General features: G+C 39.8%; 1 protein-coding gene across 1 annotated transcript in view; it reads left to right on the top strand.

Moving 5' to 3' along the window:
- LOC145418635 (uncharacterized) overlaps positions 1–16,477 on the top strand; it is a 409,304-nt gene that overhangs the window by 256,955 nt on the left and 135,872 nt on the right. Inside the window, exons 3-4 of the mRNA XM_080286998.1 lie at positions 11,735–11,854; positions 12,616–12,695. Coding sequence (XP_080143124.1) covers positions 11,735–11,854; positions 12,616–12,695 — 200 coding nt within the window. The remainder of the gene's footprint in view (positions 1–11,734; positions 11,855–12,615; positions 12,696–16,477) is intronic.

Here is a 16,477-nt window from a genome sequence, read left to right on the forward strand (position 1 = left end):
TTCCAACTTTCCTTCCTCTTACCTTCCTTCTAGCAACCTACCTTCCTTCCTCTTACCCTCCCTCTCCCAACCTTCCTTTCTACCCTCCTCCCTTACACCTTCCTTCCTTCAACGTTTCCCTCCTTCAACCCCCTTCCAAACTCAGCACCCAGTCTCTCTCTCTCTTTTCTGCTTTCCTCCCTGCAACCATCCTTCCTCCTTTCCTTCCTCTAGCCTTTCCCTCCTTCACCGCCTCCCAAATTCGGCACCTAATCCCTCCCATCCCATTCTCATTCAACCCCCCTTTTTCCCTCCTTCCTTCCCTTCCTTCCTCTCTTCCTCTCTACAGCGATCCTCCTCCCTCTCCTTCCTTCTTTCCTTCCTCTAGCCTTTCCCTCCTTCACCGCCTCCCAAACTCGGCACCTAATCCCACTCATTCCATTCCATTTCAACCCCTTTCTCCCTCCCTCTTCTCCCTCCCTGCAACCATCCTCCTTTCCCTCCTTCCTCCAGCCTTTCCCTCCTTCCTCCAGCCTTTCCCTCCTTCCTCCAGCCTTTCCCTCCTTCTTCCAGCCTTTCCCTCCTTCACCGCCTCCCAAACTCGGCACCTAATCCCTCCCATCCCATTCCCAATCACGTGCGGGCCTGACGTGTATGGCCATGTGTTTGTGTACATTAATATCTGTTTACACTTACACCTGATTTATTGGACGTCTGTTTCCGCTACACGAATGGGGGTCATGGAACGCAAATATAGGGAGAATATTGTGGTGGTGGTGGTAGTAGGTTAGTAGTAGAGATGGTGGTGGTAGTAGTAGTGGTGGTGGTGGTGGCGTTAGTAATTCGTGGACGTTTTTTTTATCTTACATTTTGAGAGACAGAGAGTGGTGAATTATTGAGAGAGAGAGAGTGGTGAATGAGATCTCTTCATTCTACAGGGACTGGTTAGAGGAGAGTAAAGCCTAATTTGAGATGGTGGTGAGAAGGCGTGTGAGGGAGTGAACTAATTGTGGCTAAGTATGTTAATGATGTGGCTCTTTCTCCTGAGAGAGAGAGGGGGGGGGTTACAAGGTATTTAAAATCGTCAGGTGGCATTTGGATGAAATTTAAGGAAGGCTTAATCGTAGCTGTGTGTGTGTGTGTGTGTGTGTGTGTGTGTGTGTGTGTGTGTGTGTGTGTGTGTGTGTGTGTGTGTGTGTACTTGATATTCTGTTGATTTAATGTTTCAATGCTTGTATTGATGTAGAGAAGGATTTATTGATCATCATCGTTATTACTATTATTATTATTATTTATTATTATTATTATTATTATTATTATTTTTTATTATTGCAGAACAGATTATGATCCCTCTGTTTTTTTTTTTTTTTTCGTAGAGAATTGAATTTATGGAAATTGACCCATCAGCTTGTTCCTCCTCATCCCATCCGGAGGTGTGGGAAGAGGTCTGGATGATGATGATGATGATGATTGTGATGATGGTGGTGAAGGCTATGATTATGATGATGATGATGATTGTGATGATGGTGGTGAAGGCTATGATTATGATGATGATTATGATGATGATTATTATTATTAATTTTGATTATAATTATGATGATGGTGGTGGAAGTTGTGATGATGATGATTATTTTTATTATTTTGATGGTGATGGTTATGATGGTGATGGTGGTGGAGGTTGTGATGATGATGATGATTGTGATGATGGTGGTGGAGGCTGTGATTATGATGATGATGATTATTATTATTAATTTTGATTATAATTATGATGATGGTGGTGGAAGTTGTGATGATGATGATTATTTTTATTATTTTGATGGTGATGGTGGTGGAGGTTGTGATGATGATGATGATGATGATGTGAATCGGCTTTCTCCTCACCCCATTCATAGTTGGGAAGATTGGTTGGGATAACGATGGTGATGATGATGATGATGATGATGATGATGAGATAATGATGATGATGAGGAGGAGAAAAGGATGATGATGAAGAGGAGAAAAGGATGATGATGATGATGATGAGGAGGAGGAGAAAAGGATGATGATGAAGAGGAGAAAAGGATGATGATGATGATGATGAGGAGGAGGATTATGATGATGATGATGAGGAGGAGGAGGAGGAGTATTACAGTGATGATGATGATGAGGAGGAGGAGGAGGAGTATTACAGTGATGATGATGATGAGGAGGAGGAGGATTATGATGGAGATGATGATTCTACTAATGACTTATTGATAATGATTCTGTTAATACTTGCTGATGAGGATGATAAGGATGATGATGATGATGAGGAGGAGGAGGAGGATTATGATGGAGATGATGAGGAGGAGGAGGATTATGATGGAGATGATGATTCTACTAATGACTTGTTGATAATGATTCTACTAATACTTGCTGATGAGGATGATAAGGATGATGATGATGAGGAGGAGGATTGTGATGGTGATGATTATACTTGATGATGATTATACTTGATGATGATGATGTGCTTAATAATCTTGGGTATAGAAAATCAGTTGGTGGTAGTGGGTTGCTTATATTTTTAGTAGTGTGCGGGGTATCATGGCAGAGAGACGTGCCCCTTCAGTGTGTTATCTCTGAAGGGTGATAAATATGAGAGAGAGAGAGAGAGAGAGAGGTTTTGGTGTGTATGCTCATGTATGTATGTTGTTGTTGTTGTTGTTGTGTGTGTGTGTGTGTGTGTGTACTAAAATATTTATGCCCATGTATGTATGCCTGATCATGCCAATTAAAGCCAGTATGAGAATGAGACGTGAGAGAAGCATGACTAACAGAATCCTTAAGCTGGCAAAAAACAGAAACAAACATTGGTATTGAGCTTGCGACTCTGTAAACATCATACGTGTGTTTTAAATATACGTTTAGTGTGTTTTAAATGTATGTTTGGTAAAATATAGTGACATGGATTGGTATCGGCATGCGATCATATAAACATCATGTGTTGAAAGATAGTTTTGAGGATAACTAAGGAATGTAAAGTCTTTTTGTTAATATATATATATTTTGGTTTCGTCTTTTCATACATGTTGGAGTAAATATAATGTATAGATGTGGGGGTGACTAAGACACGTATATGAAGCGTTATTATTATTATTATTATTAGTATTATTATTATTATTATTATTGTTTCGTCCTCTAGTATCGTCAATCCCCTATTATTTTTTTTTTCATTTTTTTATTATTATTTATTATTAATCATGGTTTCCTCCTTGGGTTTCATCAGTTCCTCACGGCAATGGTCAAAAGTTGGGCCTAATATTCCCCTGCGTCTGCTTCAGGGCATGTCCGTCACTTTCCCTCCCTGACGCATCATACCAGAAAATACCTAAAAATGCTTGTCTTGGAATGGTATCTTGAAGCGTTATGAAATATTTGTCTTGAAATAATTGTCTGTGTACACTTGTCTTGAAATATGTCGTTTGTCTTTATGCACTTGAAACAAATTTCTTTATACACTTATTTAAAAATTGTCTTTATTCTTTTGTCTTGAAATATTTGTCTTTATTCACTAGTCTTGAAATATTCTTTATTCACTTGTCTTGAAATTTATTTGAAACAACTGTCTTGAAATACTTAATAGCTTGAATTTTGTCTTGAACGTTTTCTTGAAATGCCTTGAGTTGTCTTAAAATATTTGTCTTTTGATCACGAGCTACCGTTTAGAATATTTCTGTCTTAGGAAAAAATTATGTACTTAAGTGCGCTAATTGTGAAACCATATGTCAACCTTAAGTCTTTCTCACCTGTGCAGAATCGCCAACCTCTTTCAGTACAGGTGATGGGCAGGTGTTGGGACATTGGAGGGTCTGTGTGTCTATAGTTCTGTCACTATTTTGGTCCAAATTTTCCTCCATTTGCTGCTTATTTCACGTAGTTCAGAGTAAGAATGCTACTGCTCTGCATTCTCCCCTGAGCACTTCTTCGTGACTAGCACTTTAGCCTAGTGTTAATCTGTTGTCTTAGGAAGATAGAGAGATGGGAATTTTAGGCCAGGGTAAGGTGAACGGAGTATAGGAACCAAGGAGACTGAGATTCATAGATTTTTATGCCACCATGTCTTACTGCGTTGTTCAAGTACGGTTAGGAGCTTACTTGACACTTCTTCCATACCGATTTATTTTTTATTCTGCTCCGTTACTTTATTGTGTCCTTTTGTCTACTTAAATCATTCTACCACCACCACACTGCATTACTAACGTACTCATCCATATCTGCCAGCCATATTCGAAAACAAATCGGTAAGGGAGTGGTGTTAGGGAGCTTCCTTACCTCTCCGGGAATGCTAGCCAAGAACAGCATTCCTCCGTGTGTCTTTCTCCCTGCTTATCACCTCCAGTCTTTTATACGCAGTGTGTCAAAGGCATCTGGAAGCGAGCGGATCTCCAGTATGTCTCGTCTTTCCTTAAATGGATGTGATAAAGAAGCAGACTTTGCCAGGGTTTTATTTTATCTTTTCGTCCTGTTTATTTTTAGGGTAATTAGTGAGGTAGTGATGCGCAGTCCCCGGGGTCTTTTCTGTTCATTATTTTTTTCTTTCTTGTTTAAAATCATTTGGGATGTGGATGAGGCTTGTGTCAGAGTATTAGGAGGTGGATAAGTATAAGGAATTGTGTGTGTGTGTGTGTGTGTGTGTGTGTGTGTGTGTGTGTGTGTGTTTTACTGGTGGTGTGTATCGGTTATTGTGTTTGTGTTTTATTGATGTGTACCGTGGTGATTGTGTGTGTGTGTGTGTGTGTGTGTGTGTGTGTGTGTGTGTACAACCTTGAGATGATCCCCTGAGCGTCACTCCTCCTGCCTCACCTCACCTGGCGCCACTTCTGATTTATGAACGGAGGGAGGGAGGGAAGAGGGAGGAGGTGGGAGAGGAGAGAAGATAGAGAGAAGAGGAAGGAGAAGGAAGTAAGGGTGAGAGGGAGGGAGTTACGTCGTGTGAACTACAGAAGCAGTCTTTTGGAGATAGAGGAGAATGTGGGAGGGGGAGAGGAGAGGTAGGAGGAGGAGGCGAGGGGAGCTTTGTGGAGGTAAAAGGAGGTAGACGGAGGGAGGGAGGTCTTGTGGAGGTATAGAGTGGGGAGGAGGTAGAGATAGGGAGTTAAGGTTGAAGGAAAGGGGTGGAGGGAAGTTGGAAATAGAGAGAGGAAGCAAGAAAGAGGCTGAAGATGGAGGGAGAGGGGGATTGAGGAAGAGAAAGGGGAGAGGAGGAGGGGGAGAGGGGGATTGAGGAAGAGAAAGGGGAGAGGAGGAGGGGGAGAAGGGGATTGAGAAAGAGAAATGAGAAGAAAGAAGGGGGTGAGGATTTAAGATTGGGGCAGTGTAAGACAGGAAGATATTGTGTTAATAGATAGTGAGAGGGGAAGAAATATGCTTAAAGTGAATAGAAAGGGGGCTGTTGACGCCAGGGTAGTGTTAAAATGTGTGTGTGTGTGTGTGTGTGTGTGTGTGTGTGTGTGTGAGAGAGAGAGAGAGAGAGAGAGAGAGAGAGAGAGAGTCACGTGGGTGTTGAGACTATCAGCATCAAATGACTCCTAAGACTAATACCAGTAGATTGTGTGGTGGCAGCCATTACTACTGTGCGCTCTCTCTCTCTCTCTCTCTCTCTCTCTCTCTCTCTCTCTCTCTCTCTCACACACACACACACACACACACACACACACACACACACACACACACACACACACACACACACACACACACACACACACGCCTATCACTCATTTATACATTCTTCCTCCTATTCCTCATAATACTTCAATGTTCACCTCCCTCCTGCCCTCCCCTTCCCTCCCACCTGCCACACTAATATGACAGGTGTGTTAGCGGCGACAGGTGAGGCCCACAATCCACATTCCTCAGGTGACAGGTGTGGACTTGGAACCACGCAATCTGCCCTTCCATCGCCATATAACGCACACACACACACACACACACACACACACACACACACACACACACACACACACACACACACAGTGGATTTATAGGCTATCGAGTTAGGCTTTCGTAATCTGTTCTCTGCGTTTTTTTTTTTCCCTCGAGGCTTCCCATAATAATAAAGTTTCTTCATATATTTAAAGCCCACTTTTTTTTTTTAAATCATTTTTCTCAGTCATTCCGTTCACTGTTTATCTGTATACCCCTGGGGAGGGGGGTAAAGAATACCTCCCCAGTATCCCTGCTTGTCGTAAGAGGCGACTAAAAGGGGCCTTTTTGTCTCCAGTTTTTCTTTCCTTACTGTCCTCTTCTGCTCTTCTGTCCCACCTCTCACCTGGATATTTCCCTGTTTTTTCCCGCCTTTATTTTCCCTCTACTCCTATCAGGCTAGACGTTTGGTTTTATGGCAGGAATAGTTTAAGGAAGTTCTATTGTGTTCCATTCTTAACCCATCCTGGGTGAAGCCTTTCAACTAACTGACCAATCAAGCCACTTAACACCACTTCAACACCACTTCTGCACCAAGACCACCTCTACACCAAGTCTGCACCAGGACCACTTCTGTGCCAAGTTTATGCCAAGACCATTTCTACGCTAAGCCTACACCAAGACCACCTCAGTGCCAAGCCTACACCAAGACCGCTTCTGTGACAAGCTTGCACAAAGACCACTTCAGTGCCAAGTCTGTGCCAAGACCACTTCAGTGCCAAGTCTGTGCCAAGACCACTTCAGTGCCAAGTCTGTGCCAAGACCACTTCAGTGCCAAGTCTGTGCCAAGACCACTTCAGTGCCAAGTCTGTGCCAAGACCACTTCAGTGCCAAGTCTGTGTCAAAACCGCCATTGTGCCAAGCCTGTTCCTAGACCGCTTCTGTGCCAAGTCTGTGTCAAGACCACTTCAGTTCTAAGTCTGCGCCAAGACCACTTCAGTTCTAAGTCTGTGCCAAGACCTTTTCCACACCAAGACCACCTCAACACCAAGACCACCTCAACACCAAGACCACCTCAACACCAAGACCACCTCAACACCAAGACCCCTACAACGCCCAAGACCCCTACAACACCAAGACCCCTACAACACCATGACCCCTACAACACCATGACCCCTACAACACCATGACCCCTACAACACCAAGATCCCTACAACACCAAGATCCCTACAACACCAAGACCCCTACAACACCAAGACCCCTACAACACCAAGACCCCTACAACACCGAGACCCCTACAACACCATGACCCCTACAACACCAAGATCCCTACAACACCATGACCCCTACAACACCATGACCCCTACAACACCATGACCCCTACAACACCGAGATCCCTACAACACCGAGATCCCTACAACACCGAGACCCCTACAACACCAAGACCCCTACAACACCATGACCCCTACAACACCAAGACCCCTACAACGCCTAAACCACCTCAACACCAAGACCCCTACAACACCAAGACCACCTCAACGCCCAAGACCCCTACAACACCAAGACCCCTACAGCACCAAGACCCCTACAACACCATGACCCCTACAACACCAAGACCCCTACAACACCAAGACCCCTACAACACCAAGACCCCTTCAACGCCAAGACCCCTACAACGCCAAGACCCCTACAACATCAAGACCCCTACAATGCCAAGACCCCTTCAACGCCAAGACCCCTTCAACGCCAAGACCCCTACAACGCCAAGACCCCTACAACGCCAAGACCCCTACAACGCCCAGACCCCTACAACGCCCAGACCCCTTCAATGCCAAGACCCCTTCAACGCCAAGACGCCTTTATAATTCACCTCAACGCCAAGACCACTTCAACACAAACACTACTTCAGTGCCATCCTTAGTCCCATATAGCTAATTGATGACTTGGTGCTAGGTCCTTCTTATTCCTTCCCTTCCGTCCGTCCTTCGTACCTTCTTTTGTCATCGGTTTGTGTGTGTGTGTGTGTGTGTGTGTGTTCCTATCCAACCGTTTTAATAAGACAGGGATTTTTATTTAGTTTCTGCTGTCACCAGATGAATTTTTCAAGCATTAATGGGAGCTTTTACATTGAACACGTTACTGAAAATTGTATATCTTACTGGATCAAGTTGCTATGTGTGGGATCATGCTGGAAGGGTGCTTAACCCTTTAGCCGCGGGCTTGTTTTGCTTTTTCTTGTGGCTGCCGTGGGCATATTCGCGTTCCGATAAGACTCTCTAAAAATATTTGCCAAAAATCAGTTATTAGTCCTAGAACATTAAAATCATATATTCTTATGGCACATACCTTCAGCTTTCTCCTGGGGTGTTTGTTGAGCCTTCGTTGAGTACCGTAGGACTTGTGGAGACCTCTGAAGTTGGGTTACAAAGTCTCCACTTTACACTTCCCGACAACCCATAATATGATTACCACTGCCTGGTATTATCACTAGAAACACTATTCTATGATTCTTAAATAGTTTGGAATCCATACTCCAAAAAAAAAACACTGTGAAAGCAATGAAAATTACGAGGGCGCATGACCTTCCCACTTGCGCTAGTTCGCCGTTGGTGTTCTGTCATTTATTATTCATAAAAACACTCATAGTTTATATTTCTGATACTATATAACACTTATATATATCTACAGTCTTCATCCATAAGTTTCCTTCAGTAGTATTAGTTTATTGTCACTGTGGGCATTCAATTTCTTTCAGTAAAATACGTAGGATTCACTTTCTCGTCCTGTATACTAGCATTGAGAGTGAATCTGTCACTTTCACCTTCACTCTCATAATTCATAGTATTCATACATGCTAGAGTGAAACTTTCACTTTCATCACTCCAAGGGTATATACTCTTATTCTTATAATACTACTCATTTACATTCCTATTTACGTTCTCTATTTTATTTACGTTATTTACATTTCTATTTTATTTACACTTATGCACTGTCACTTGAAGTAACTTATAAAACTATCTTCCACTGTTCACGTATATTTACATTCATTACTTTCACTTGCTGTTTACACATTATTGACAATTCCACTTGCACTGTTTTACTCAATAAAAAGATCGTAGTCACTCTTAATTGTCAGCCCTTTACCTCTTTCCACACGAGGTTTAGTAGGGGGTAAAGGTCACAGGGCCCTTTGCATGGGGCCAAAAAGGGGCGGATGTTAGCAGGAGCGAATCAGACATACCCTCACTTTGAAAGACGACAGTGAACTGATAGTGGTGGCCTCCTGCCGCCTGGCTAGGGTGAGTGCAATACTACTAACTTCAGCCTTATTAGACAAGCTAGTATATAGCAATGAAATGATTAGCAGGAAACCAAGACAATACATAATAAATTAGGTAGTTCCAGGTGAATGTAAATATCACTTAGGCTTCTCCCTTCCCTCCTTATACGTAAATTTATTACAAAAATAGATTATACGGCATATTTCAAGGGGAAATAAACAGCGAAAATTAGCGAACGAGTGCACGTGAGGTGTTGGCAGGTGATAATTAGCCAATTCCAGGTGTATGGCACTATCACTTACCTTATTTCTTTTTTGTCTATATAATTTGGTATAAGAATAGGGCCTAGGGCTTATTTCAATGGATGAAATCAGTGGAAAATTCCAGGGAAGATTTACTTAGCATAGAATACGGTGTGGTGGCCTGCAATAATTAGGTAGTTCCAGGTGAATGTAAATATCACTTAGGCTTCTCCCTTCCTTTCTTATATATATTTTTATTACAAAAATAGATTATACGGCATATTTCAAGGGGAAATAGACAGCGAAAATAAGCGAACGAGTGCACGTGAGGTGTTGTCAGGTGATAATTAGCCAGTTCTAGGTGTATGGCACCCTCACTTACCTTAATTCTTTCTTGTATATATTATTTGGTATAAGAATAGGGCATAGGGCTTATTTCAATGGATGAAATCAGTGAAAAATTCCAGGGAAGATTTACTTAGCTTAGCACGGCCGGGCAGGCGACAGGATAGGGTAATGGAGGGGAGGTAGGGAAGGGAGTCAAGAACGGGGAGAAATGGCTAAATTGTCAACAATGGATGGGAGTACAGATGAGATTAGGAGTGCTGACTAGTGTTGGACATTAGCAGGACTGATAGATGATACAAGCCACCACTTGAAAGCCTGGATGAATTCAAAATAACACAGAATCACAAAAGTGACGCCCCACGGTATGATTCCTTGCTCCCAAGCGTCACGAAAGTGACGCCCCGCAGTTAAGGGGTTAATGTATCACCCTCTGCCTTCTGGCTTATAGTCGCGATGCTTATTCGTCTGATCTCCAGGAATCTACTCTTTATTAACTTTAGCAAATACCCAGTTCCGTCCTTTCTATTGGACCAAGGCTTTATCGGCTTATACAGTATATCTCATTTGTTTGGAAAGTCTCCCCTAAGCTGAATATAATCATCTGGAGACAGCAGTAGTAAAGTAAAATCATTTTTATTATTATTTTGCCATTGCTTCGCTTACCTTTCACTTGTCAGTTTATTTGTATCCACACACGTGATAGTGTGTTGAGGTAGTGGTTCGCTCCCTCCCCGATTTTTCCAAAATTTTTTGCGTGTGGGAGGAGAGGGGTGTCTGATAGCCAGTCGCCCATGATCACTGTCTCCTCCTCATGGCACTCTCTCTCTGAATGGTTCTGCCTTATGAGAGTTCAGAGAATTACACGTTAATGGTGTTGCACTAAATTCCATATTGACATTAGAAAGTGAGGTATACTTAGAAAGTTTCATGTAAGAAGAAAAGCCAGTCGGATATTTGCTGTTTCTTCCGTCTCGGCTAGATGTGTCTGATGCTTCTCTCTGTCATTCTTTCCTGCTGCCTGTGTGGTCATCATTGGCTGATTGACAATTTTCAGAATGGTTGTGTGTGTGTGTGTGTGTGTGTGTTTGTGTTTGTGTAGAGGTAATGTACTTTCCAGTCTTTAACATCGCCCCAGTGTTAGTTGTCTGTGTTTAAGATCAAATTGAACTTGATTCAGCCATTGCATGGTCGGTGTACCCATACATAATGTATACCATCAAGGTCTACGAGGTTTTCCTAGCCTAGCATTCACTAGTATTACATCTGACAAGATGCCGTAATACACAGATCCAGAGGTGTTTTCTTCCTCAAATGTCTTCCCCTCATGTGGTATCCTCTTCCTCAAGTGTCTTTTCTGCCGCCTCCGTCAGCATCTTTAAGACCTGGCTGGACATTTTTCTAATTCAGTGTTTATTGTCCCACCTTCACCTTCTCAATTCCAACTTTTCTGAGGGACTTTTGTTTACCCTATCTTGTTCCTATTTTTTTCCCTTACTTCTCTCACTCCTTTTGCCCTCACCTTCTTCATTCCTTATTTTCTGAGACTTTTGTTTGTCTTCTGTTTGTACTGTGTTAACCTTCACGTTCTTTGTTACCTTTCACCGAGACTTTCGTTATCTATCTTGGTTTTTATCACTTTTATACCTTCACCTTCTGTTACTTTTCATGGAGACTTGTTAACCAATTATCTGTCACTGTTTTTTGCCCTCACTTTCTCTGTTCCCTCATTTCTCAGGGAGTTTTGTTACCTGTCTTGTTTCTGTCAGTACTTTTTTCCACTTTCTTTTCATTCAGTGCTCCGGGTGAGTCAGGGTTACGTGACTAGGCCAGTAACGTGGCTGTCAGTGTAACTTATGGTGCTACGACCATCCGACTCAGCCTATTGTACTCCGTTTACTACTGCTACTACTACACACACTATTACCGTTGCTGCTGCTGGGGCGGCGGCGACGATTGCGACTACTAATGGTGAGATTGTAATACGTTTTGTCTTTGTAATTTCAGGGCATCATGAATAAGGTTGAAGGCGCAGGATGGTGGAGCCCGCGGACCCTCACCGACCACTGCCACAATTTAGGTCTTGTTGTTGACCTTACCAATACCAACAGATACTATGATCCTAAGGTATGTATTATTATCCTTTTTCCTCCCGTTTAAGTTAGGATCTCGAGGTCTGTGCAGAGATGGATAAAGGCTTAGAAAGGTCCTGACTGTTGTCCACACCTGATAACTACACTAACTGTCCCACACAGTTCTCCCAGCAGTTTTTGAAGTTTGCCTTAATATATAACTTTGTGGGTGTGTGTGTGTAGTGTTGAAACATAAAGATAGATATTTTTGTATGCACAGTTCTTATGTAATGTAGTCAGTCTAGAAAGGTGATGATAATGTCACACTCAAAGCTCATATTAAAAAAAAAATGATTTAGGTTAAACTCAGTTTTTTAAAAAGTAAAGGAAAATGCATATAGATCTTAAATTTATTATTATTGTATGACTGCATGCTTTTTTTTTTTTTTTCTGGTACTGCTTTCAGCCGTTCCTATGAAATTTTGTTTTTTCCAGTCCTGCAAGGTGCTACTTCTCATTAATTTCTCCTGTATGTCAAGTGCTGGAGGGTTTGGGGGGTTGGGGAGAGAACCTTTTGATGTGCTATCCTTGTCTCTTCTGTGATTAGGCTTAGTTATAGCATTAAGGCCGGACCACCTCGCAAAGACGGTAATGTTTGTGTGGTGTGTGCAGTGTATTTAGCTTGTTTCTCTCTCTCTCTCTCTCTCTCTCTCTCTCTCATTGTACGAGTAACCATTTTTTGACTATACGTGATCGATATACTCTACCTCATCAAACTATTCTCAGTAACAAAGTATATTCCCACCTCTCTCCCAGGCCTTCCTCGACCAGGGAATTGAGTATGCTAAGTTATACACCGAGGGGAAGGTTATACCCAGTAAGGAAAAGGTGCATAAGTGAGTATAACCGCATTACTTTATTGCATAGAGGATAAGGTGCAGAAGTGAGTATAAGCGCTTTACTTTAGTGTTAATACTTGAAGGATACGTTGGAGAAGTGAGTATAACCGCATTACTTTATTGTTTTTTACTCTAAGGGTAAGGAGCCGAAGTGAGTATAACCTTATTACTTTAGTGTTATATTAAGGAGCAGGTGGAGTATAACTGCATTACTTTATTGCTTTATTACTTAAAGAAGTGAGTATAACCACATTATTGTTATTACATTAAGGAGAAGGTGTCTGAGTTCAGCTACATTACTTTATTGTTATATTATTACATTACTTATAATAGGCTTTTTTTTTAGTTATATAAAAGTAAAGGAGAGATAGGAGGGATTATTATTAGTTATTTTAGTCTATAGTGTTTTATCTTTATTAGTATACCAAGATACACATAGGTGTTTTATTTAGGTATAATAAGGTACAGTGGTGAGTACATTACCATTATTTTATTACTCCTTTAATTTGAACCTTTATTACATTGCTGTCAGATTTATTACTTTATTAGAAAATGTGCTTGGGTGATTACACAGCCATTACATAATATATATATATATATTTTTTTTTTTTTTTTCCTCAATTTTTAGCCATGTCTACCACATTGCAATCAGATTTATTTTATTACATTGTTAGAAAATGTGTTCTGGTGAGTTCAGTGCTTTTTTTTTTTTTATTATTATTTTTTTTTTATATCCCAGTGTTACTAGATTTATAACATAATTAGGAAATTTGCTGAGGTGAGTACGCTGCCATTACTTTTTTGGTCAGTATGGGATCATTACTTTTATTTATAGTTTTTATTACATTGATACCAAAATTAGTACATTATCAGAAAATATGCTGTAATGACTACACTGCCATTACTTTTTTTTTTTTGCTTTTATTTTCTGACCATGATAGCATTGCTGCTAGATTTATTAGTTAATTAGAAAGTGTGCTTAGGTGGCTTAGTCTCATTTCTGTATTATTCACCTTTACTTTTTGATTATTATTTCATTGCAGTCAGATTTGTTACTATATTGGAAAGTGTACCTTGGCGAGTACAATGCCATTACTTTATTGTATTGGCTCTATTTTATCTCGTTATATCACAGCTGCCAGAATTATTACGTTACTTTAGATTAGTACAAGTGCATTGTTATATAGATTCTCCTCTATTTTAATCTTCTGTCTCATTGCTACCACATTTATTACACAGGAAATTTGTTCAGATGAGTACAGTACAATTATTTTTATTAATTCTTCTTTGGTTCCTTTATTGCATTGCTGTCAGATTCATTACAATACTTTATTAGATAATGTGCTTAAGTTAGTACACTGCCATCACTTGTTACATCAGTACTGCATTTATTACAGACTACTACCTTAAAATTTATTAATACATTGACATTAATAGCACACATTTTTCCTTGTTTTATTATTAAAAGAGGTTTACGAGCTGGTACAGTAACATTATTTTATTGTACATTATTACTGTATTTAATAGATCACCAGAGCTTTCTTAATTTAACACTTAATTTGGCACTATTACTCTGAAGCAATTAGAAACTTCATTTGACACAGTTTGACACTTAATTTGACACTTATTATTTGTACACTAATTTGGACAGTTAATTTGATGCTGTTAATTTGACACTGACAATTTAACACTTATTATTTTGACACTTAATTCTACACCTAATTTGTCACTTATTTTGACAGTTTCACACTTAACACTATTATTGACAGTATGACACCATTACCAACACATCTGCATTACATTGTCTGCTCTTGCCAACACATTCTTTCTCCCTACAGTTAGCCCTTTTATAATATTACCACAGCATATTCCACTGTCACACCTCCTGCCTGTTAGTACCATCATATTTTAGTGTGTGAGGATAGACGTGGGGGAGAAGGCCATATCCTGGTGAGTACGCTGATTCAAATTTTTGTACGGTTGCAGACAAAAATATCAATCCACTGCCTTACGAATGATAAATAGCAAGTCATTGAACAATTATTTTGAAACATAAGTGATGTATATGAACATCAACACACTTTCAGAATATTATGTAAGTGTTAAGTATTTCTTCGGCCAAAAAGTGGAGAGATATTCCTTTCTGCAATTGTTCATGTTACTTTTTTTTTCATTTTTGCTTTTTATGCTTATTAAAGAAGGTGTTCAAAGTAAGTATGAGGCTTGAGTATTTTTTTACATTATTGCATTACTCTGTTGCCTAGTTTATTAAATTTTATTAACATTTACATTTCCTTACATAGTCCATACATTTAAGAATTTATTATAATAGTCTGTTACCTAGTTCATTACATATTATTACCTAGTTACTTTATTGCGTTTACAATACTTTATTACATTTTATTACCATTTACATTTCCTTGCCTATTTCATATATTTAAGGATTTATTATATTAGTTTATTACCCAGTTAGATAGATTTGTTATCTAGTTACTTTATTACATTTTATACCATTTATAATGCCTTGCATATTTTATTACATTTTATACTATTTATAATGCCTTGCATATTTCATTTAAGGATTTATATTAGTCTATTACCTAGTTAACTACAGTTTATTACCTAGATACTTTATTATATTTATTACTTGGCTACTTTATTATATTTTACCATTTCTATTTCTTTGCATATTTCATACATTTAAGGATTTTTTATAATTTTATTAGCTAGTTACCTTATTACTTATTATTAGATTTGTGCATTACCTAATTACCTTATTACATTTTATTGCCATTTATTGTATTTCCTTGCAAACAATTATTCTTTTATATTTAAGGATTTTATGACATTACCATAGTTTTATTGTTACATTGCTACTTATTACATTACTTTATTATCCACCTGCTTTATTACATTTATAACCATTTCTTTTTACATTTGTTATATATTTAACGATTTATTACACTACCATAGCCTATTTATATGTTGCCTAGTTACCATATTACATTTTCTTTATTGGCATTAACCCTTTAACCGCGGGTGTCATTCCAGAATGACGTTGCAAAAACTGGACCAAACCGCGGGTGTCATTCTCGAATGTTTGTGAATATTTTGAATACCCCGCGTTTTTTCCGTGCGCCAATTGTTTCAAGGGAGAGTAGCTATTAAGTTCTTTCACTCCAGCCGACCCCCACCTCCCTCTTCCCCCCCCTGGGCCCCCCACCCCACCCCTGACCAAGCGCGCATCAGTATCTGTCCAGCTGTGTGAGTGACAACACATGTTGATGTGGCAGTGAAGTGCAGGCAATTACAGTGCCTTTTACCTGCCTCAGTGAACACAGAGTGGGTGTTTATCGTATGTGCAGTGTTCATATATGTTTATAGTATTATTATCAGAATGAGGTTGGCATTTGGTAATGGTGTATGAGCGAAGGTAATGATGTGTGAGCGAAAAATAGTGATTTTACACCCCTCACTTCTAACGGCACTGCCCGTCCTGTGAAAGTCAACAAAGTCATGAAACCTACATCAATGGAAAGCTGAAGGTTAGTACTTTCTAATGGTACCATATTTTTTTTCTCTAGCTTTATTCTGTGCAGAGTTATTAAGGTTTAAAGGTTTGTTTACATTTGGCTGAAACCCCCGCGGGAGAGGACAGTCAGACCAAAACAATACCCGCGGTTAAAGGGTTAATCCATGCAAATTATTATTATTATTATTATTATTATTATTATAATCCATGCAAATTATTATTATTATTATTACTATTATATTGAAGG

The sequence above is a fragment of the Coenobita brevimanus genome, chromosome 115 (assembly GCF_032717465.1).
Source record: "Coenobita brevimanus isolate Jiangsu-jjx chromosome 115, ASM3271746v2, whole genome shotgun sequence".
Taxonomy (NCBI): domain Eukaryota; kingdom Metazoa; phylum Arthropoda; class Malacostraca; order Decapoda; family Coenobitidae; genus Coenobita; species Coenobita brevimanus.